Source organism: Haemaphysalis longicornis, unplaced genomic scaffold (assembly GCF_048455015.1).
Source record: "Haemaphysalis longicornis isolate Haplotype H1 unplaced genomic scaffold, Haemaphysalis longicornis Haplotype H1 scaffold_6, whole genome shotgun sequence".
NCBI classification, from domain to species: domain Eukaryota; kingdom Metazoa; phylum Arthropoda; class Arachnida; order Ixodida; family Ixodidae; genus Haemaphysalis; species Haemaphysalis longicornis.
The window spans coordinates 24613782-24634026 of record NW_027526407.1 but is presented as its reverse complement, the minus strand read 5'-3'; the positions used below and the strand labels follow the sequence as shown (position 1 = coordinate 24634026).

Below are 20245 nucleotides of genomic sequence, written 5' to 3'. Positions count from 1 at the left end.
CTCACTCACTCACTCACTCACTCACTCACTCACTCACTCACTCGGCGGCCGCTTTTCTGATGGCGGCGAAAAGCAAAAAAAAATTACACCATCTTCCCGTAGGGGAACCCTGAGTAGTATGCAAAGCAGCCATGGGGTCGATTCAAGTGCCCATTAGTTTTCAGTTCATCGTTTCCGTTAGATTGAGGTACGTAGCTACCGTTATATTTACAGTTTGGTTTCCATGGTAACTACCACACTTACCGGAACTACGAAATGGGAAGTTGCGTTGAGCCCATGGCTGTTTCGCATACTACTCAGGGTTCCCTTACGGGAAGATGGTGTAATTTTATTAGATGCGACGGGGCTATGTCCCTCCTTTGTCGTTGTTGCGCCGTCCACACCCCCACTGCGCATGCTCAGCTTGCTGAACGCCTCTTACCCCTTAATGGCTCCTGGAGCGACAGTGTTACCGGTGTCTTCCTGGGCGGGCCCGAGATGAGTCGAGCATGCGCAGTGGGGGTGTGGACGGCGCCACAACAAGGGAGGGACATTGCCCCGACCATGAGATGCTGGAGCGAGAGTGTTACTGGTGTCTTCCTGGGCCGGCACGAGACCAGCACGCTTCCCCTTAAAGGGCTCCTGGAGCGGCATTGTTGCCGGTGCCTTCCTGGGCCGGTGGATGGACGGACGACGGACGACGGAGCCGAGAGCAAGAGATGCTTTGCATCTAAAATGCCCGTGTGTACGAGATTTCGGCGCACATTAAAGATCCCCAGGTGGTTAAAATTAATCCGGAGCCCTCCACTACGGCGCCCCTCATCGCCTGCGTTGCGTCGGCGCGTTAAAATCAATCAATCAATCAATCAATCAATCAATCAATCAATCAATCAATCAATCAATCAATCAATCAATCAATCAATCAATCAATCACACGCACGCAGTCGGGATAAGCAGTGTGACAGCGACAGCTCCATCTCGTTCCGCAACCTAAACGTTCAGTCGCCGCGGAACTCCGCTCGACAAGGCTATTCAGATGTCCTTATTTCAAGCGAAACCCTTGGACCAATGCAACTGAATAATTTTTAAAGTAGACCTTCTCGGATACGCGAGAGCCTGGAAACGTCAGGAGTAAAAACACATTCTACTGAGAAGCACTGAGCTTAGCCGAAAACAACTGCGATGTGAAACTACACACCTATGAAGTCTATTTGCTTCAGGCGATTGTCAAGCGACGGTAACAGGATGTGCCCGACCCGATGCAAATCCATCTATCTACGAGGGACCTTAACGTAAGACCTTCAGGCGGCCATTGTCATCGATATTTTACAATCGACCGTTTCTAAACCATTCTCGCATCTTTTTTCCTAACAGCCAAGCGTGAAGGAACTGCCTTCTTTTCCTTATCCTTAACTTTCAATCACTTCAACCAAGCTCTTAAGCCAAAGAGGCGCACGTATACGTGATGGATAGGACAAGGTATACAATGCCACGAGCTTCTATAAGTCATCAACATCGCATAAGAACTTTCGATATTGCGTGAAGTCGTTTCGGGGGAAAAGCCCATACACTTGCTCAAACGTAGCTCAAATAATATTTCGACTATGGCTGCGAAGCACTGACAAAACACCGTACCTTTTCCAAGAGAACAAGGCAGAGGTTTGGAGGACACGTGCTCAAACATTGCTCAAAGCACAGACGCTTGACCATATGTTATTTTACTGCGAGGCACTGACTGCGCAACCGCATTTTTTTTTTCAAGCCCAGAAGGCATGGGCGTTGAGAGAGAGAGAGAGAGAGAGAGAGAGAGAGAGAGAGAGAGAGAGAGAGAGAGAGAGAGAGAGAGAGAGAACAAACTTTATTGTCTCTGGAATTAGGAAGAATCCTCCGCGACGTCAAGTGCCCGCGACGTCACCAATAGTTGATCGGAGGTGTATGGGCTCCCCGGGGCCCAACCCGCCGCGGTGGCTAAGGCGTTGCGCTGCTGAGCACAAGGTCGCGGGTTCGATTCTCGGCCGCGGCAGCCGCTTTTCTGATGGAGGCGAAAAGCAAGAACGCCCGTGGGTACGAGATTTCGGCACACGTTATAGATCCCCAGGTGGTCGAAATTAATCCGGAGCCCTCCACTACGGCGCGCCTCATCGCCTCGTTGCGTCGGTGCGTTAAACCCCACACAATCAATCAATCAATCAATCAATCAATCAATCAATCAATCAATCAATCAATCTCCCCAGGACCTGTTCCCAGAGGGGGGGGAGGGGAGAGGGGGTATGGGGAGGCTGGACACTCACAAAGGGAGTGGTAGTGAGTGTCCAGAGCCCCACATGCTGAGCAATTAGGGGATGTGAAAATGTGGTGGGGGTGGGAGGGGAGGGGGTTGGACTAGTTGGGTGCGATGGGGGAAGGTGTGTTTGCAGAATCCGCCACATGTGAGCTGCAGCGGGGGTGAGGGAGGGGTGGGGGGGGGGGGGGAGGCAGAGCTCGGCGAAGGAGGCGGTGGTGCAGGGTAATGTCCTTGTAAGTTAAAAGTGCTTCAGAAGCCACTGGCGTAGGGGCCCCGTGGGTAGCCGTAAAAGAAGCGGGAGCCCGGAGAGTCAAAGTGTCATCAGAGTGTCATGTACCGCCTCATTAGCGCCTAAGCCAGTGTGGGCTGAAGTCGACACCAGCGCCACGGGTATAATGGCGACTATAATTTTGAGAGCAGGGGGGGGGGGATGCGTCCCTTAACGTAAAGACTACGCGCTCTCTTCAAAGGCGTCATTTTTGTCTTCCCGACATAGCACACACCTTCTGGCGCAAGACAGAAGAATGTCGTAAACAACTCGCTTCCTGTGGGCGTTACGTGCCAAGTATGCGCACAAATCATCCTGTCCATACTTATACGTGCCCTGCATTTCTTCGCAAGGGAAGGCTGACCGCGCTGTCAGCGCTGTAGTATTTATGCTCTCCGCGGTCGACATATCACGCGCCGTATATATACAGGAGAGCGGCTGACATTCCTCGGAACATTCCATCCGGCAGCTCCGTGTCCTTAATATTCCGCTGAAGTGACTGCGTTAGAATTTCTCGAAATACGTGCGCTCATCTAATCCACGCAATGCTTCACAATCCGCGCAAAATGCTTCACAAGAGGTGCCGTTACTCCTCAGTATGTGTAGTGCGTCCGCGCTTGAATGCATGCGCGTGCGTGGACTACTACTAGTTGTAGTAGTAGTAGTAGTAGTAGTAGTAGTAGTAATAGTCATTAGTAGTAGTAGTAGTAACGAGTAGTAAAAGTAGTAGTAGTCACTAGTAGTAGTAGTATTAGTATTAGTAGTATAGTAGTAGTAGTAATAGTAGTAGTAGTAGTGGTAATAGTAATAGTAGTAGTAGTAGTAGTAGTAGTAGTAGTAGTAGTAGTAAGACTAGTGATTGCGTTTGACGCCCTCATAACGGTGCGTGCGTACGGGCGTGTACGTGTTTCTGTGTGCGTGCGTGTGCGGCGCCCTCGCAGTGACGCATGTACTTGTTGAGGCGTTATTCTAGTGTGCGGAGTTCACGGGTTCAATTCCGGAAGGTGCTGTACGTTAAATGATTGGCCGTATTACTTTTCCCGACGCCATGTGCCATCATTTAGATGGTAGCCTTTTTTAAATGCGAAGCATATACTCAACCCTCGCCCGTATGCTGTACACCGCACACATGTCCGTATGCGCGTATAAACTAAACAGGCGTATGCGAAATGAGTCTTCGGAAACATTCCAAAATCGCTTGGATAAGGGACGACGGCGTTTTTTTTTTTTTTTTTTTTTTTTTTCACGTCCCTCTGACGTCCCCGTGTGGAACGTTTGTGTCGCGTTTCTGCTGCATTTAGGAAATGTTATTTCGGCGAAGCTACAAAAGAGTCATAATTAAATTTCTCACATGTCTGGAAAAACTACATCTGACGAGAACTGCACGAAGATACCGAGATTCCTCACTACGTCCCCTCCGCTCTCTTCAAGGAGGAGGGAAAGGAGGAATAAACGTTAAATTCAGTTTCTGTGGAAGCGTCCTTATTCCAAGTAGCCCATGTGCCCACTATGGTGTAGTTAATTATACTAGTTGATACAGGACGGCAACCCGCCGACACACGCATTACTAACCTCAAACCATGTATACCTACAGCGAAGATACACGCAATCCGTATACGCGAGCGAACAGGCAGGCCCATCTCGCAATCGATTGGGCGTGTCGGCAACTCCGCAAAGCACTCTGAAAAGTTACGCCGCCTGAATAACAATTTCTTACGGCACCTGCCCGGTATTTCAAATTGGCATTTTTAACACGACAGGCATTCCTTCTGCAAAATATATGCTTACTGCTCAACTGTGTCGCAGTTATTATTCACGTTTTATCGTTTACTGCGACTGTCGTTAAATTGAACCTCGGGTATTATTTTTTTTTGCTTATTCGCTCAACTTTACTGTTCTATCTCAGGGCTTGGAGCTATGAACTTTGGCCCGCCGAACAAATGAACGGCAATAAATTGCCAGAATATCTACGATGTCAAACACTCTTCCGTTTTATCGCTGGCGCCGCGCGTGCATGCTGCCCAATCTGGAATTGTTGCTTGAGCCTTAATAGACTACCTAAGCAGGTTTAAGCAACGGACAATTCATCCCCAGAAAAAGTAACGCAATCTTCTCAACGTCCCATGCACTAGAAAATCTGTAATTGGTCCGTGTACTTTGCCAAGCTCGAAGTGTGAAAGTAATAAAGTTTTTCGCTGCTAAAATATTCTTCTTGTCCATGTCTATGCAGCTGACGAGACCCGAATCGGAGATTTACTTCAAGGCCAGGCAGCAACGTGGAGGCGATCCAACGTACTGCGGACCGCGACTCGGTTGCAGCGGCGCATTTTAATCTCGTTCAAAAACTCGTATACTCAACAATAAAGAAAAAAAAGGGCACATCGAGGGCTCTAACGTTGCACTGTGCGCTTCAACTTCGGCAGGACGACGGCAGCAAAGCCCGCCATTCCGCAGGGCAGCTTCCCCACGGTATTCCAAAGGTCCTGCCGGTTGCCGTAGGCCAGGATGTCCGTGCTGGCCTCGGTCTGGCTCACGTTCACCAAGCCGCCGAACAGCAGGAGCACGTCGTCGGCGTTGACGACGCATGCGCCGTGCCGCGGCTGCGGCAGGGGCGCCGCGGGCTGCCAGCATCCCCGCTTGCGGTCGTACCAGAGGACGTCCGCCGTCACGTCCATGAGGCAGTCCTCGCCCCTGGTCAGGCCTCCCACGGCGAACAGCTGGTCCATGTACGAGACCAGCGCCAACGAGCTTCGCCCGGACGGCAGCTGGACGGCCTCACGGAGCCAGCGCTGGCACACGGAGTCCCAGCGCTCGACGGAAGACACCAGGAAGACCTTGTCCGTGCGCCTTCGGGACTGGACCACGCCGCCGGCGACGTGCAGCGAGTTGGCGTGTAGCGTGGCTCCGCAGGCGGACATCTTGCAGCAGAGCGGGATGGGGCACTCGCTCCACTGGTCCTGGCCCGGGTCGTACACCTCGACGGAGGCGAGGAAGCGGTCGAACTCGTCCTGTCCGGCCACCACGTACAGCTTGCGGCCCACGGCCACCGTGGCGTGGTTGCAGCGCGCGTGTCGCATGTCTGCGATGCGCTCCCACTCGCCGGGGCCGTGCTTCTCCAGGGACATCCGGAAGCAGCTCTTGGTGGCGTACTTGACGGCCCCGTGCGTGTTGCGCGAGTCGAAGCCGCCGACGAGGTAGATGAAGCCGTCGAGGTAGGCGGCCGTGTGGTTGTGCCGCGGCTGGGGCAGGCGTCCGCAGCGCTTGAGCTCGCCGGTGCCCGGCTGGTAGCGCAGCATGGCGGCGCCCGTGCCCAGCTCGTGGCTCTTGGCCGGCTCGACGCCTCCCAGCAGGATGACCACGGCGTTGTCCGGGTCCTGCAGCGGCCCCGAGTGGAAGGGCAGCGTCATGGCCGGGTACGCCTCCCACGTGGCCGCCGGCTGCGACCGCGAGCCGGGGTGCCGCACCAGGAAGTGCTGGTACGGGTCGTCGTCTTCCAGCACCGCCTCGAGCTCCACCAGCGGCCTCACCCGCGCGTGCACCCGCTGGTAGAAGCGGCGCGCCAGGAAGCGACGCACCAGCGCCTGGCAGCGAACCACCGCCTCTAACTTGGCCTGGTACGGGGCCAGGTCTACGGGCATCTCCTGCGAGGCGTCGCGGCGCACTTTGGTGGACAGCGACTCGCTCGAGTCCACCCAGGTGGGAACGAACTCGGCGTACGGCATGTCGGCCGCGTCCGAGTCGAGCGGCGGCAGCGTCGAGCGCAGCGGCCAGCCGCGGTGTCTCCGGTAGGCGTCCTGGATGCAGGAGGCCGCTTCGTGGCGGACCTCCTGGTTCTCGCGCGTGTACGAGCACTTCTCGAAGTTCTTCAGCGGGCCGCCCTCATGCCAGCTGATGGTGGGCCCGTCCACCAGGTAGGTGCGCGGCCGCGCCCGGTACTCGTGCGCAAGCTCCTCGCGGCCCCGGCTGGCCACCACATGCGCGAAGAGGGCCTTGACGATGCTGAGCTTGACCGCGGCGTTGACGGCCGCGTTGGGGCAGATGGGCGGCCGGAAGCAGCGCATCAGCGTATCCTCGTCCATGAGCGGGAAGCGGACGCACTCGAGCACCTGCTCTTCGAGGCCCCGCCGCTTGTCGTACTCGTGCTCGAGCCAGGCCAGCGCGGCCGCGTACACGTTCAGCTCGCACGACGTGCCGAGCACGTCCGAGCGCAGCACGTTGCACAGCTCGGCGGCCGTCAGGTCGAGGAACTCTCGGCAGCGCATGACGCTGTCGAAGTGCTCGACAAGAAACTGGTAGGCCACCTGTTCTTCGTCACGCATGCCCACCTTGACGGCGTTCACGTACAGCACCACGTGACGGCCCACCTCGCCGGACTCGGCGAGGTACTGGAGGCACTTGGTGATGAGCGCCCGGATTCGCAGCTTGTAGGCGCAGCGGTACACGTCCGTCACGTTCTGGCAGGTGACCCGGATGCTGCCGAGGTACATGTACGAGCGCAGCGCCTCGAAGGCCGACGGCGAGACGCCCTCGAGCTCGACCTTGATGCGCTGCTCGGTGCCGATCTCCTGGAGGATGTCGCGCAGGTACGGGCTGGCGGCCATGAGGATCTCCTTGTGCGCCAGGAACTCGCTGCCGCGGATGCAGACGACCACGTCGGGCTCGCCCGACGGCACCGTGTCCGACGCCGCGGCCATGCTGGACGCACTGGACGCCGCGTTGCGCGGCGGCCCCTACTCGACTGCGGACGCTGCGCCGCGCAACCGCAGGGCTGCCGCTTCTTCACCCTCCTCCGGGTTGATGTAGATGATGATGATACCCACTACGATCGGCGCGTACCCACCCAAAAAGAGGGATTGCCCAGGCCTGTAACGTCTACTGTGCTACGGTTGAATCTTGTTGGTGAAGTTTAACTTGTGTATCATAAACTAAATTAGGAGAATGAAATGAAAGAAGTTCAAACGCAATTAATGACGATCCCAATTGATAAAGGTGTCCTCACCGATTCTACCGGGAAAGCACGAATAAATGTTCAAATATTCTCTCAAATCAGCGCAGCGATTTGAGATAGGTGGCGAGGCAGTGGAAGTGGTAAGCGAATATATCTACTTAGGCCAAGTTGTGACCCCGGATTCCAACCATGAGGCAGAGATAACCAGAGGGATAAGAATAGGGGGAGGGCGTGTGAGTGCATTCGGCAGGCATTCTCAGATACTGAATGGCAGCCTACCATTGTCCGGGAAGAGGAAAGTGTATGACAGATGCATCTTACCGGTATACCCACCTACGGGGCAGAAACTTGGAGGCTCACTAAAAGGGTTCATCTTAAATTGAGGACGACTCAGCGAGCAATGGAAAGGAAGATGATAGGTGTAACATTAAGGGACAAGAAGAGAGTGGAGTGGGCCAGGGAACAAACGCGGGTGAAGGACATAATAGTAGAAATTAAGAAGATGAAATGAACGTGGGCAGGTCATGTAAGGCGAAGGCAAGATAACTGTTGGTCATTAAGGGTAACAGGGTGGAACCCTAGAGAAGGCAAGCGTTGCAGGGGGCGGCAGAAAGTGAGGTGGACCGATGAGATCAAGATTAAGAAGTTTACGGGGATAAATTGGTCACAGTAAGCCCTGTACCGGGATAATTGGAGATTACTGGGAGAGGCCTTTGCCCCGCAGTGGGCGTAGATAGGCTGGTGATAATGATGATGATGATTCTCTCAAAGCCGTAATACGTAGCATAGACAGGGTTCGCCCCGTACGGATACTCGGCTCCTGCAAGAGCAACATTGTAACCGCCAAAAAGCGGCGGTGATGACGCAAAATACGGTCACCTGAATCCGGGACCTGGCTGCGCATATATTTCAGTAACAGAAGGTGCTCATCTGGAGATGTAATATGAATGTAGAACGCGCTCAGTGAGATCAGGCGCGAAAGATCGGCCTTTCTTATAAATTTCCTGCATCCTCAATAAAATCCTCTTATCTGCGCTGCGTCCTCTGTGTCAATTCTGCCTTAGTCTGTGCTGTTTCGCGCAGTAGAAAGAACCATTATAAACTATATAGCCCAGTTCGCAGTACTCCTCCCGCACAAATAATTGGTCTCTCTCTCTCTCTCTCTCTCTCTCTCTCTCTCTCTCTCTCTCTCTCTCTCTCTCTCTCTCTCTCTCTCTCTCTCTCTCTCTCTATCTCTCTCTCTCTCTCTCTCTCCATTTAAGGTGGGTATCATTATCTAGCCCTGGCCCGTCTCTCTGAGCCCCTGGCCGATCCCTGCGAAGACAAGAATCAAGTGGTTTCCAGCACATGCAGGAACGGTGTCGGAACGTGCTGAGAACCACAATGAAACCGCACACGTTCCTGCGCGCGAACTCACTAACCGCGCCGAGCAAAGTGTCGGAGAGCATTTGTGGCGCAGCTAACGAGACCGCATGACTACATACAAAGAAATTACTCAGGCCAATCGACTTGCCAGACGCACGCTCCCGCCGCCCTGCAAAGGATTCAGCAGGGAGCAGGCGGTAGTCTATAGGCAACTCCAAACAAAGACGGTCCCGAGCCCCCACAAGATCTACCCGGAGACATACCCGGATGCCACCTGTCGGGTGTGCCACAAAGCCCCGGCAAGACTTGAGTCCGGGATTGCCTCGCATACCCGGACGAATCAAACACAGGGAGGGTGCCGCCTGCCTTCGAGGAGGCGGTACGGACTGAAGATCAAAATCTACAACTCCAGGCTGTCCAGCGAGTCATTGTGGCGATGGCCAGGCAAGAGGACCCCGGCGACCCGGTGACGTGGAGCGGGGGAACCTAGCCGGGTGGCTACATCTGCGGTGAAGACTCCGGCCAAGTCATGAAGACCTAGCAATAGGACTTTATTCGCAGTCCCCAATGTAGTTTTCCCAATCCAAACGTGGTGGGTACCCGATTTCTATTGCATCATCGTATACTCATCACTGTTATCATCATCGTCATCCGCCATCGCCACCATTATCTCTTCTACCGGGTACGGGCCGCAACCCGACCAGTCGAAATCGCACCAAATCGCATCGGACTCCTCGGCTAACAGAAACGGGCATGAGCGGCCTGACGACACGTCAATGGAGCAGGCGACTGTCCGTCGGGGCGGCCGTGCTGGCGTCGCTGCTGGTGGTCTCGTGCCTGGTGTCGGCCTTCGCGCTGCCGCCGCGTCCCGGTGGGTTGTTGCTGTGGTTAACTTTATTCTTTTCAGCCTATGACTAGTGGTCCCTCATTCGAGGGGACCATGTGACGACCGTGCTATCTCAGTCCCGGAGACCGAAGTCGGCGCGGGTCGTCAGGTTATCTCTCACGGCTCAAGAAGGCGAAGGGATGAAGGTGGGAGGGTTGGGTTAAAGGGACCCTGCAACACTTTCGATAAACGCTTTCACTCTTTCCTTCGCGTTTGGAACCATTGCGAAAGCTATAGTTATCGCCAGCACAGAACAGAACTGCGTGATTTGCTCGTCGCACCAGATACGCCTTCCGTTTCTGCTTTGTTTTTTCGGCTTTTTTTTTTAATTGCTATCGAAAAGCGTTCATTGCTGCAACTGAAGGAAAACCGGCCAACAGCCGTTACATGGCCTTAGTGACGTAATTCGAACGGTCGAAGAACGTCAAGACCGGGAAAGAGAGAAAAATCTTTTGAGTGAGTTTTCAAGTTATCTGATGGGCATAGAGCAGCAATTTTTGATCGAGGTACTTTGCGACTCCCTAAGCTATGTACTGGGTGTGTTGGGTGACTACGTTCTGCAAGCATTGAAGATTTCAAAAAAAGTTGGAAAAAGTGTTGCAGTGTCCCTTTAAATGCGCCCCCAAGATTATCTGAATATGGGGTACATGGGTGAGAGCAGCATTTGCACGTGGAAGGGTAGTGAGTGAAGTAGCCAAGTTAGTTGGGGAAGTTGTTCGTTGGTAGTGTCCATTATCCCGTCACCCGTGAGAATTACACTCAGAAGTTCCTCACGGCAGTCGCCTCTCATTTGCTAAGCATGCTATGCGGAGATTCTATGGGATAAATATTCCCTAAAAAGCCGTGTTGGCGGCTGCCCGTGTAGCGCTGTGGTATTGTACTTGCTTTTAAACGAGAAGGTTCGAGTCCGACAATGCGGTGTTTTTTTTAGCTCTCAGAATTTTTCAGTCTTCGTGATTTTTAATAGTTTTTCTACACTGGTTTTTACTATATCAAGAGATCGACGCACAGGACTTCTAGAATGGGTTGAATTACGTTTAATATAGGTTGTGTTCTGTGTCGTTGGGCTGGGTTAGATTAGGTTTGTTGCAGTTGGGCTGGATTTGGGTCGGTTATGACGCGTTCGGTTCGGTTGCGCTAGCAGGTTCTGTTATGTTACGTTGGGGCGTAATATTATCCAGCAAATTTTAGGCCAGCCAGGTTTTATGGAAACTGCCGTGAGAATTTCCCGGAGGTAACTCTCACGGCTGCCGTGAGATTAGCCGCAGCCTTCTTCGTCTGATGGTCCCGGAGCTTGACTTTTCTTTTGGTAAGCTTAGGGGGAAGAGGTTGGAAACGTCGTGTTGAAGAGCGGTGACGTTGGGTAATAGTACCTTCTAATGTGATAGTGAAAGCGAGATTCTGTGTTACCTCAGAGGCCTAGGAGGAAAGTTAGCAGGCTTACCGACGGCCAAAGTTATTGCCCGTTGGTGAGGGGTGCCCTGTCGTGCACCAAAGGGCGATCTTCCAGTCGGCAAGTGGGTGCGCAAATAGACAGACGGAAATAATTTCAATTTTGCACTAAAATTTCTCAAGTCTGGAAGGTGGCGACACGTCGTGTCTAAACTTGGCCCTACTTTACGTGTCCAGACAACTCCGTCGATTTCAACGTGCGATTCAAAAACCGCAAGAAGGATAGGAAAGGTTGCACATTATTGGTTTTTTTAACCGGGGACAAGTTTTTAAATACCTCTTTTAGTCTCACGTGCAGTTAAAAGTGTGTTGCTGCACGGCCCACTGTCACGGTTGCCAGCATTCCTTTTTGCGGGCTACGTATGGGTGGCAGATCTAAAAATTCCGATTTCAAAAGTTCTAGGGCGCTATCAACAAAACCGTTTCGAGTTAAGGGGTTTTAAGTGACGCCCTTTCATTTAGCATAAAGAACATAATCCCAACCAAAACAAAGCAGAAGCTAGGCGCCGTATCTGCTGCGACCAGCGAATCACGCAGTGCTGCTCTGTGCTGTTGATAACTATAGCTTTAAAGGGACCCTGCAACACTTTCTTCAACTTTTTTTGAAATCTTAAATGCTTGCAGAACGTTGTCACCCAACACACCCAGTACTTAGCTTAGGGGACCCGCCGCGGTGGCTCAGTGGCTAAGGCGTTGCGCTGCTGAGCACGAGGTCGCGGGTTCGATTCCCGGCCGCGGCGGCCGTTTTTCTGATGGAGGCGAAAAGCAAAAACGCCCGTGTGTACGAGATTTCGGCGCACGATAAAGATCCCCAGGTGGTCAAAATTAATCCGGAGCCCTCCACTACGGCGCGCCTCATCGCCTGCGTTGCGACGGCGCGTTAAACCCCTTAATCAATCAATCAAAAATCAAAAACTTAGCTTAGGGGGTCGCGAAGTGCCCCAGGCAAGAATTGCTGCTCTATACCCATCAGATAACTTGGAAACTCGCTCAGATTTTTCTCTCTTTCCCGGTCTTGACGTTCTTCGACCGCTAGAATTGCGTCACTAAGTCCATGTAGCGGCTCTTGGCCGGTTTTCCTTCAGTTGCCGTAACGAACGCTTTTCGACAGCAACATTACCCGCCGCGGTGGCTCAGTGGCTAAGGCGTTGCGCTGCTGAGCACGAGGTCGCGGGTTCGATTCCCGGCCGCGGCGGCCGCTTTTCTGATGGAGGCCAAAAGCAAAAACGCCCGTGTGTACGAGATTTCGGCGCACGTTAAAGATCCCCAGGTGGTCAAAATTAATCCGGAGCCCTCCACTACGGCGCGCCTCATCGCCTTCGTTGCGTCGGCGCGTTAAACCCTACAATCAATCAATCAATCAATCAATCGATAGCAACATTAAACATAATGCCGCCAAAACAAAGCAGAAACGGAAGGCGTATCTGGTGCAACGCGGAAATCACGCTGCAGTGCCGCTCCGTGCTGGCGATAACTATATAGCTTTCGCAGTGCTTCCAGACGCGAAGGAAAGGGTGAAAGCGTTTATCGAAAGTGTTGCAGGGTCCCTTTAATTGTGCTTCCAGACTGGAAGGATAGTATGAAAGCGTTTATCGGCAGTGTTGTAGGGTCCCTTTAAACGATTACGGTGGCAAACACACCATATTTACTGTTAGTGTGAAGCAGAATGCCTTGAAAGTAACAACTGCCCGAAGAAGGAAGGAAACAGCACGAAAAAAAAAAACAGAAAAAAAGTACTTTGGGCCTAATAAGCTTTTTGTGCCTGCCTTAAAGGGTCCATACAGACCTAATACAACTTTGTTTAACTATAAAGAGCTAGCCTTCAGTACCTCACTCAGCTCCATTACGGCCACGAAAGACGTTTTTTAATCGATAAAAACGCAAGAAATACTTCAGAACTTTTAAATTTCGCGCCACAGTGACGTCTTATCGGCGCGAGTGACGTCATATGGGCCAGCATTAAAAGCATAATTTTCAGTGGGTTAGGTGCACGTTAGCATTCAAGTGATTCGACTGAACGGAACTAGCGGCCTTACAACAATCGTTCAGTCATGTGTCCTGACGATTGATTAGTTCGGCCGCCGTCAATCGCCCAAACAAGATTCTGTGACGTCATAGAAAAGTTGCCGGAAACTGGCTAGCGAGTCGCCACAGCTCCACGAGTTTTCTTTAATATCTCCGTTATTTTTTTGGGAGTTTGCGATGAAATCGGTATCATTTTTATCAGGACAAAGCAGCCTTTCTAATGAACCAAACTTGTATTTTGTCTTCGTGGCTTTAAGCAGCGCTAGTATTAAACGAAGAGTATAAAACATAGGTATGTTAGTCCTTTTTGGTAAGATGACATGTCATCACCCCGCTATAAAGGGGAAACCCATAGCAATAATAATCATCATCATCATCATCATAGTTGTCTCCTTCTCTGTGTGCTCGTTCATCGTGTGCGCGCTGTAGTTATTACCAAGTGCGCAACTTGCCCTGCTAACCGCTTTCGTAGGAAGACTAACTGCAGTTCGCTTATGTGTTTGTTAGTACGCGTGAGAGAAGTTCACGAAATTTGGCATACTGAGCTGTGGCCGATGGAAATGTCCTGTCTCTACCTTTTTCGGGCCAGCATCGCATGAGCGAAAGTGGACGTTTTCATATCGTGGTCTTACAAGTGGAAGCACTTCAGTTACTACTACTACTACTACTACTACTACTACTACTACTACTACTACTACTACTACTACTGCTGCTGCTACTACTACTACTACTACTACTGCCACCAGTAGTAGTAGCACAGTTTAACCTCGTTTTAACGGACACTGTTATACCGAATTATCGGCTATAGCGAACTACATTCGATCTGGTTTGGTCGCGTTTTATTTCAATGACACTTATTCTTTTATAACGAAACTGAAATTGTGAGCCGCGCGCGATATCGGATATAACGAAGAAATGTTTGACCAGGAGGCTGAGAAGCCACTTGGAAAAACCCTCCGGCATCCGAAACTACAGAAGTATAAGGGCCCTTTCGTTCGTGGACACTCCGGAAAACTCCATCCTGCTCAGTGCTGTGAGTAGCCACCAGATGAAGATCTCATCCTTCATGAAATAAATAAAGACGAAGGCCCGTTTTGTCAAGTGAACCAATTGCTTTGTTGTAATTTCACGTACTCATGTTCCGGCTCATTCAGCTTAAAATGCAACAAGGAGACAGTAGCGGTCCCAGAGATTGGTTTTAGGGGGGGGGGGAGGGGCGAATTTTTTTTTTTGGGGGGGGGGGGGGGCATTTGATTTTTTTTGTGGGGGGGGGGGGTCGAATAAGAACCGCTTCTCTCCTTGCGCCAATTCTGCGGAGGAGGTGACAACAATGCCGGCGTGTGCGCGTATGTGGTGTAACCCGCTTGCGCACAAATCAGACACAGTGGTTTTTGACTCCCCGTAGGCGGTGCAACGGCTGACTCGAGCCCGTATTTCTGACGGTCGCAACACGTTTGCGACCTCGCACAAGTGGGATTTAACCTCGCGCAAGTGGAATGTTTCGAAAAAAAAACAAAAAATATGAAGCTGAGGACCTCTTTGGGGGGGGGGGGGGGGGGCGATCGCCCCCTTCGCCCCCCCCCCTTGGGACCGCCACTGCAAGGAGAGAGGTAAGGTGTACCCTGTTCATAGGTGGCTGGAAGCCTACAAAATGCATTTTTATATCAAGTATTTTTGTGCCAGCCAGATTGTCGATTTTTTACAACCGATTTTAAACTCTACTGTTATAACGAATATCGGATATAACGAGCTAATTTTCTGTCCTGATACTACTACGCTATAACGAGGTTCGACTGTAGCAGTAGTAGTAATCTGGTGCTGACTATACACGTTTGGATACAGAAATTCCTTTCATCCTTGCACCCCCCCCTCTCTTGAAGCCCCCCACCGGTATTACGTACGGCTACGTATTCACAATATAACTGTGATACACTCTCGCCCAATCGTGACTGTCGCAGCTTTATCGCGTTGTTAACCAGTGTCGTCGCTATGGTAACGAGGAGAACGCGAACAGCCAGAGCGAGCTGTGGAGACCGTGGTAACGTTGAATAACTACGCTGTTCTGCCATACGGTATGTTACGCTCACTTATGCGAACGTGTCCGAACAACGCCGCTGTTTCCACTTGGTCAACCTGAGCGCGGAAAAAAAACTGTACTTGATTCCTCAGTCATAGGAATAGGTAAAACACGAAAGTGAAACGTGCAGCGAAATCTGCAGCTGAGCATGATTTGCGGGTGTGCTTGGCGAGCGACGTCCTGCTGGCGGGTCGCTTCGGCAAAGGAGTACTGGCGTCATTTCGGTGGCGGATATGACGTCAGTGAAATCTTGGTGTATACTGGCATAAAACACTTTCGTGTTGAAATATAAAACCCGAAAACGAACAACCCTAAGTATAACGTTCTCTAGACATAAAGGTTGCTTTTCCGCAAGAAGACCCTGTGTGCAGGGGTGCACCCTTTTCAGGCCGCTTGCTTTGTCGCACTGGCGTTATTTCCGTGACGGATATGACGTCAGTCAAACCATGGTGTATCCGGGAAAAAAACAATTTCGTGTTAATGTGTATAGTTCAAGTTGCAGAAGAATATGTTGTTGGGCAAGTTGCTACTCAGCTACGCAACCCATGCCAGCGCGAAAGGGGAGCAAAGACCTGAGACAACCGAACCAGCGTTTGTCCCGGGTGCACCTTTCGCGCACTGGTATGAGTTCCGTACTTCATGTTATCAACGCTGCCTGTCTGTCTGATGCTGATGCTTGATGATTGCTATTGGTTTCCCCTTTGTAGCGGGGTGATGATGTGTCATCTTACCAAAAAGGACTAATATACCTATGTTTTATACTGTTGGTTCAATACTAGCGCTGCTTAGGGCAGGCACAAAAAGCTTAGATTAGGCACAAAATACTTTTTTTTTCCTGTTACAAGTGGTAACTGTCCTAGGCAATATTCCCCCTCTGCTTTTCGTCCACCAGCATTATAATCTTATTTTCGCCGTCTCGACAGCCTTGAAGTTAACTTCCTCTGTGCCATCCTTAAATTCTAGGGATTCTGGAAGCCGAACATTTCCCTCGTGTAGATTTGGATGGATACCCTCACATTCAAGCACTACGTGTCACAAGAACGTGGTTCCTTTGAGAGAAGGCGATGGGTAGCTCCGACCCGCAGATGCAGAAAAGTCTGACGGAACGGGCTGCCTTGGTCACCGGCAAGCTGCAACTACCCGTCACTGCCCCCTCCTAACTACGTATCGCAATAAAGTTTATTTCTCTCTCCCTCTTCTCAGGACACCCCAATCCTGCCTTGATGGCACCGTCCCCGGCTGCCTTGGCCAATGTCCCCCACAGGCCGACCAGGCCGACCATGCTGCGCTTCTGCGCCTCCGCAGTGTGCCAGCAGGAAGGTAAGGACGCAGTCGGGGCCAGCAGGGGCTGCAACACAGCCTATACAGACACACCCGGTTATAACGAACCCGGGTAGAGCGAATTATGCTATATATCGAACAAAAATAAATCAATTACGAAAATACACGGGAAACATATTCCTTATAACGAAGTTCACATCCGATATATCGAACTCTGCGCGCCTAGAATGGCCGCCGAAATGCATGGTCTCGGAGCGGCGATTGAGGTGTGGATTGGCCGTGGTTGAGACGTTGAGTCTCACAGTGACGCCCGACACCTTCCGTAACTGAAGGAGAGTGGAAAGCCGGGCTAGCTGAAAATGGTTCATGACTGCAACTGCGCACAACAAAACGGGACCATAGAATTCCTTCGGGGATTTCCTGAGTGTCGTCGACGACCATGGTTGCCATCACTGTGAGCCCCTCTGACGCGGAGACCGTCGCCGATGTCGTGGCAGCTGGCGCTGCTGAAAGCACCACAGAGGCAGAATGTCGCAGATGAAAGCCGTCCGCCGCTTTTAATGAAGCGCTTTCGCCAGTTGGTATGCTCCGCCATTATTGCTTCGATATTTAAGGACAGGGACTTGAATGCTGTGCTAGTTGACGCCGCCAAAATGAAAGTGAAAACAAGAATCACCTCTTCTTGCGAAGTATAGGCAGTTGAGGTGGAAAGTAGCCTTATTGCTTGCAATAAATGGATTGTTTTGTGTACGGTAACGACATACTTAATTGTGTTGGTTTCCGCACGCGGGGATGGGTGAGGCGGGGGGTGTCCCGCGTATTGCGATCTCGTAACAAAAAACTCGTTATCGGCGGGTTTCGCTATATCGAACTATTGGATATATCGAACTAATCGCGGCGCCTATTACAGTTCGCTATAACCGGGTTTGACTGTATATCATTACGGTTGTTCGTTTTCGGGTTTTATATTTTTTTCAAAATCAGGGGTAAAAATCGGGTGCTATTTTTCGAACTGATACTTGGGGAGAAATCGGGTGTTTTAGTGAAAACATTCTGAAATTCGGGTTTTTTCTGGTTAAATCGATAGATGTATTAAGTTCATTTCAATACACTAAGTTGGTTTTAGAGGGTATCACGACCTTTTTAACTCTAACGTGTTAAAATTGGTGTTTATTTCAAGCTGGTAATCAGGGGGACTTCAGGGTTCTCTTTAAAATGCTCTCCGAAATTTGTCATTTTGTTTGAAAGAATAAATCCTGACAGGGAAGAGCATTGATAACTTCTTGCAAATGAAACATTTTACTCGCAAAAAGCTGGTCATCGATTGTTCCCTCATCCTTGTTGACATACATTATTGTGGTCTGCTAGCGCAACTGGTAGTTCTTCATTCGAGGCGTGTCAGATCGCTGAACGTATCTCAACTGGGAGAAGGTTCTCTCGACAACTCAGTTTTCATTAGCTAGGCACAACAATGTTAGGGTAGCATTTGAAAGCCCGAGGTTGTGGGTGGTAGAGTCATTCCAATACCCCATGAGTTCGGAAAGTGTGTTTGTGCACTTGCTTCCAGCAAGTACTGGTTGCGAACGGCGGAACGTCAGACCGCAATTGTGCAGATCGCTCATTTGAAAAGGTCCATTCGGAGAGCAATCGGGTTTAGCCCGAATCTCCTAAACCGTGTTGGGGGTGCAAGAATCAGGTAAAATCTGGTTTTACCCGAAAATGAACGACCCTATAAGTGGTATTCGATCAAAAGTTTAGCTGTCAATTTCATCGCTTGGCAACACTGGAAACGGCCACAGACATGGCTGATGCGCCACGTACATGGCGCGGCTTGGGCTACTGCGCCCGCACGCCGAAGCAAAAAAACACCGGCGTGCGTGCTCTGCTCCGTTTCAACCTGATTCTCAACGGTGGTGTCAACAGAGATGTTATTAATCGCACTCGAGGCAATACTTTGCGTTCGGTGATGTAGAGTAAACACAGTCATGTGCTTAGCACGTACAAGTACCGCCATCCCGCGGAGCCCGACGTAACGAGTGTCGGCGCACCCACACGGTTGTCTGCATGCGCGCCTTGCCAGTGAATACCACCTATATGTAATGCAGGTCGGCGGCTCAACAGGTCCATAGCGTGGGACAGGGACCCCTGCCGGGACCCGTACCGCTACGCGTGCGGACACGGAGCTCAGAGCCTGGACGCCGAGCTGCGGCGGCAGGACGAGCGACGCCTGAGCGGTGCGTGCAGCGCTTGAGTACGGTCTTGTGGAGTTCGCCGGTTAGCCTGCTGCGTGCCGGCGATGCTGCGTAGCGGCACTTGGATTGTCGGTCAATTCTTCTGTTTCATGAGAGTGACGTCCAAGGTGAGTTACGAACGGCGCACGAACAGGACGATAGGAGGATCACAAAAAAAAGTTCCTGCGTTTTTGCAGCCGCCCCTTCCCATAGGGCCGATTTCCCGTGCAAGCCGGGTGAACTTCCCAAGCGTTGTAGTCCCACACAAGGGCCGAGCGCCGGGCAGGGCAGTTACTTGTACCTATTTTACCGGTAGGTTCCCGGCGCAACCAATGCAGCCCGAACATGTTGTTTGAAGATCTCTATGGCAGATGCCAGGGTTTCGATAGCGGTGCTCAACATGCTCGTAATGGCTGGGTCAACAGGGACTACCTCAGTGATGATGGTGGAAGCCTGCTGGATTGAGACAGACTGGGCAGGCTTGGCTATAGTTAGGGCGTAGGTGCGCCCGTCGTTTGCTGCTCGTCTGCTGTCTCCCTTGGTTGCTGATAATTCGAAACGGGCTTGTTTCTTGAGGATCTTTTTCTGCCGCAGCCTCCATGATAACTCTTTTCTTCTCCTGCCAGTGAGGGCATTGGGGGGAGGAGAACATCGATCCTGTTAACAGTTGGCACATTTGAGTTGGGTTTAGTTGCAGTCGGCTTCATCGTGATCGCCTGCGCATCGTTCGCAGCGGGTGGCGTGGAGACAGGTTACGCGGATGTGGTTGAATCTGCCACACTTGTAACATTGTGGAGGCCGAGGAGTTGTGGGGTGGACAGGAGAGCGAACATTGGCAAGGTAAATGTGCTCAGGAAGTGTGCTCCCGACAAAGGTAAGGAAGAGGGAGTTCCCGCTCCTGTTGACCTCAACGATCTCCTTCGAGGACCTGATATGGGGGACTAATTCGGCGGCAGTGCCTGGAATATCAATGCCTCTGGCGACGCCAGTGATTTTGTTTGGCTCCTTAGAAGCAAGTTGAGCGGCCACAGTTATGCCACAAAGGGAGGTCATCTCTAGGAGGGCGATTTTTGTTTTGCTGCTCGTGGTGTCGATGGCCACACTATTTCTGGCTTTGTTGACCCTGACGTCCTTGATGTCGCACAGGTGTTCCGTAGCGGTGCCCACCGAGTAGGCGCTCACCGTGCGAAAGATGGACTTGGGGTCTGCTGGTTTGAATAAGACCGTATGTAAGGTGTCGCTTGTAGGACTTTGGCGACTTGCAGTGGGTGGGCGGGCTTGGACTGTTCGTGGAACAAGCCTTGTTCAAGGTGGAAGAGGTGGGAAGGAGTTCAGGTTGGTTGAGCAACTGCTTGTTTTTGTTGTCCTTCCGGGCTTGTCTGGGGGCAGCTTTGTGGCGTTAGAGATGGGTCAGAGGTGTTGACTGTCCGCCTCTTCTGAAGTGAACCA

At 51.7% G+C, this 20245-nt stretch overlaps 1 protein-coding gene across 1 annotated transcript; it reads right to left on the bottom strand.

Annotated features, from left to right (window-relative positions):
• Positions 1–4734: 4734 nt before the first annotated feature.
• On the bottom strand, positions 4735–7225 carry LOC144142941 (kelch-like protein 41a). Its single transcript, XM_077674773.1, has one exon. It carries the CDS (start codon positions 7223–7225, stop codon positions 4922–4924), a length of 2304 nt encoding a protein of 767 aa, XP_077530899.1. The 3' UTR covers positions 4735–4921.
• Positions 7226–20245: the final 13020 nt, after the last annotated feature.

Excerpts from the sequence above, each read along its gene's own strand:
- LOC144142941 (XM_077674773.1), bottom strand. The coding sequence starts at position 7,225 with ATGGCCGCGGCGTCGGACACGGTGCCGTCGGGCGAGCCCGACGTGGTC.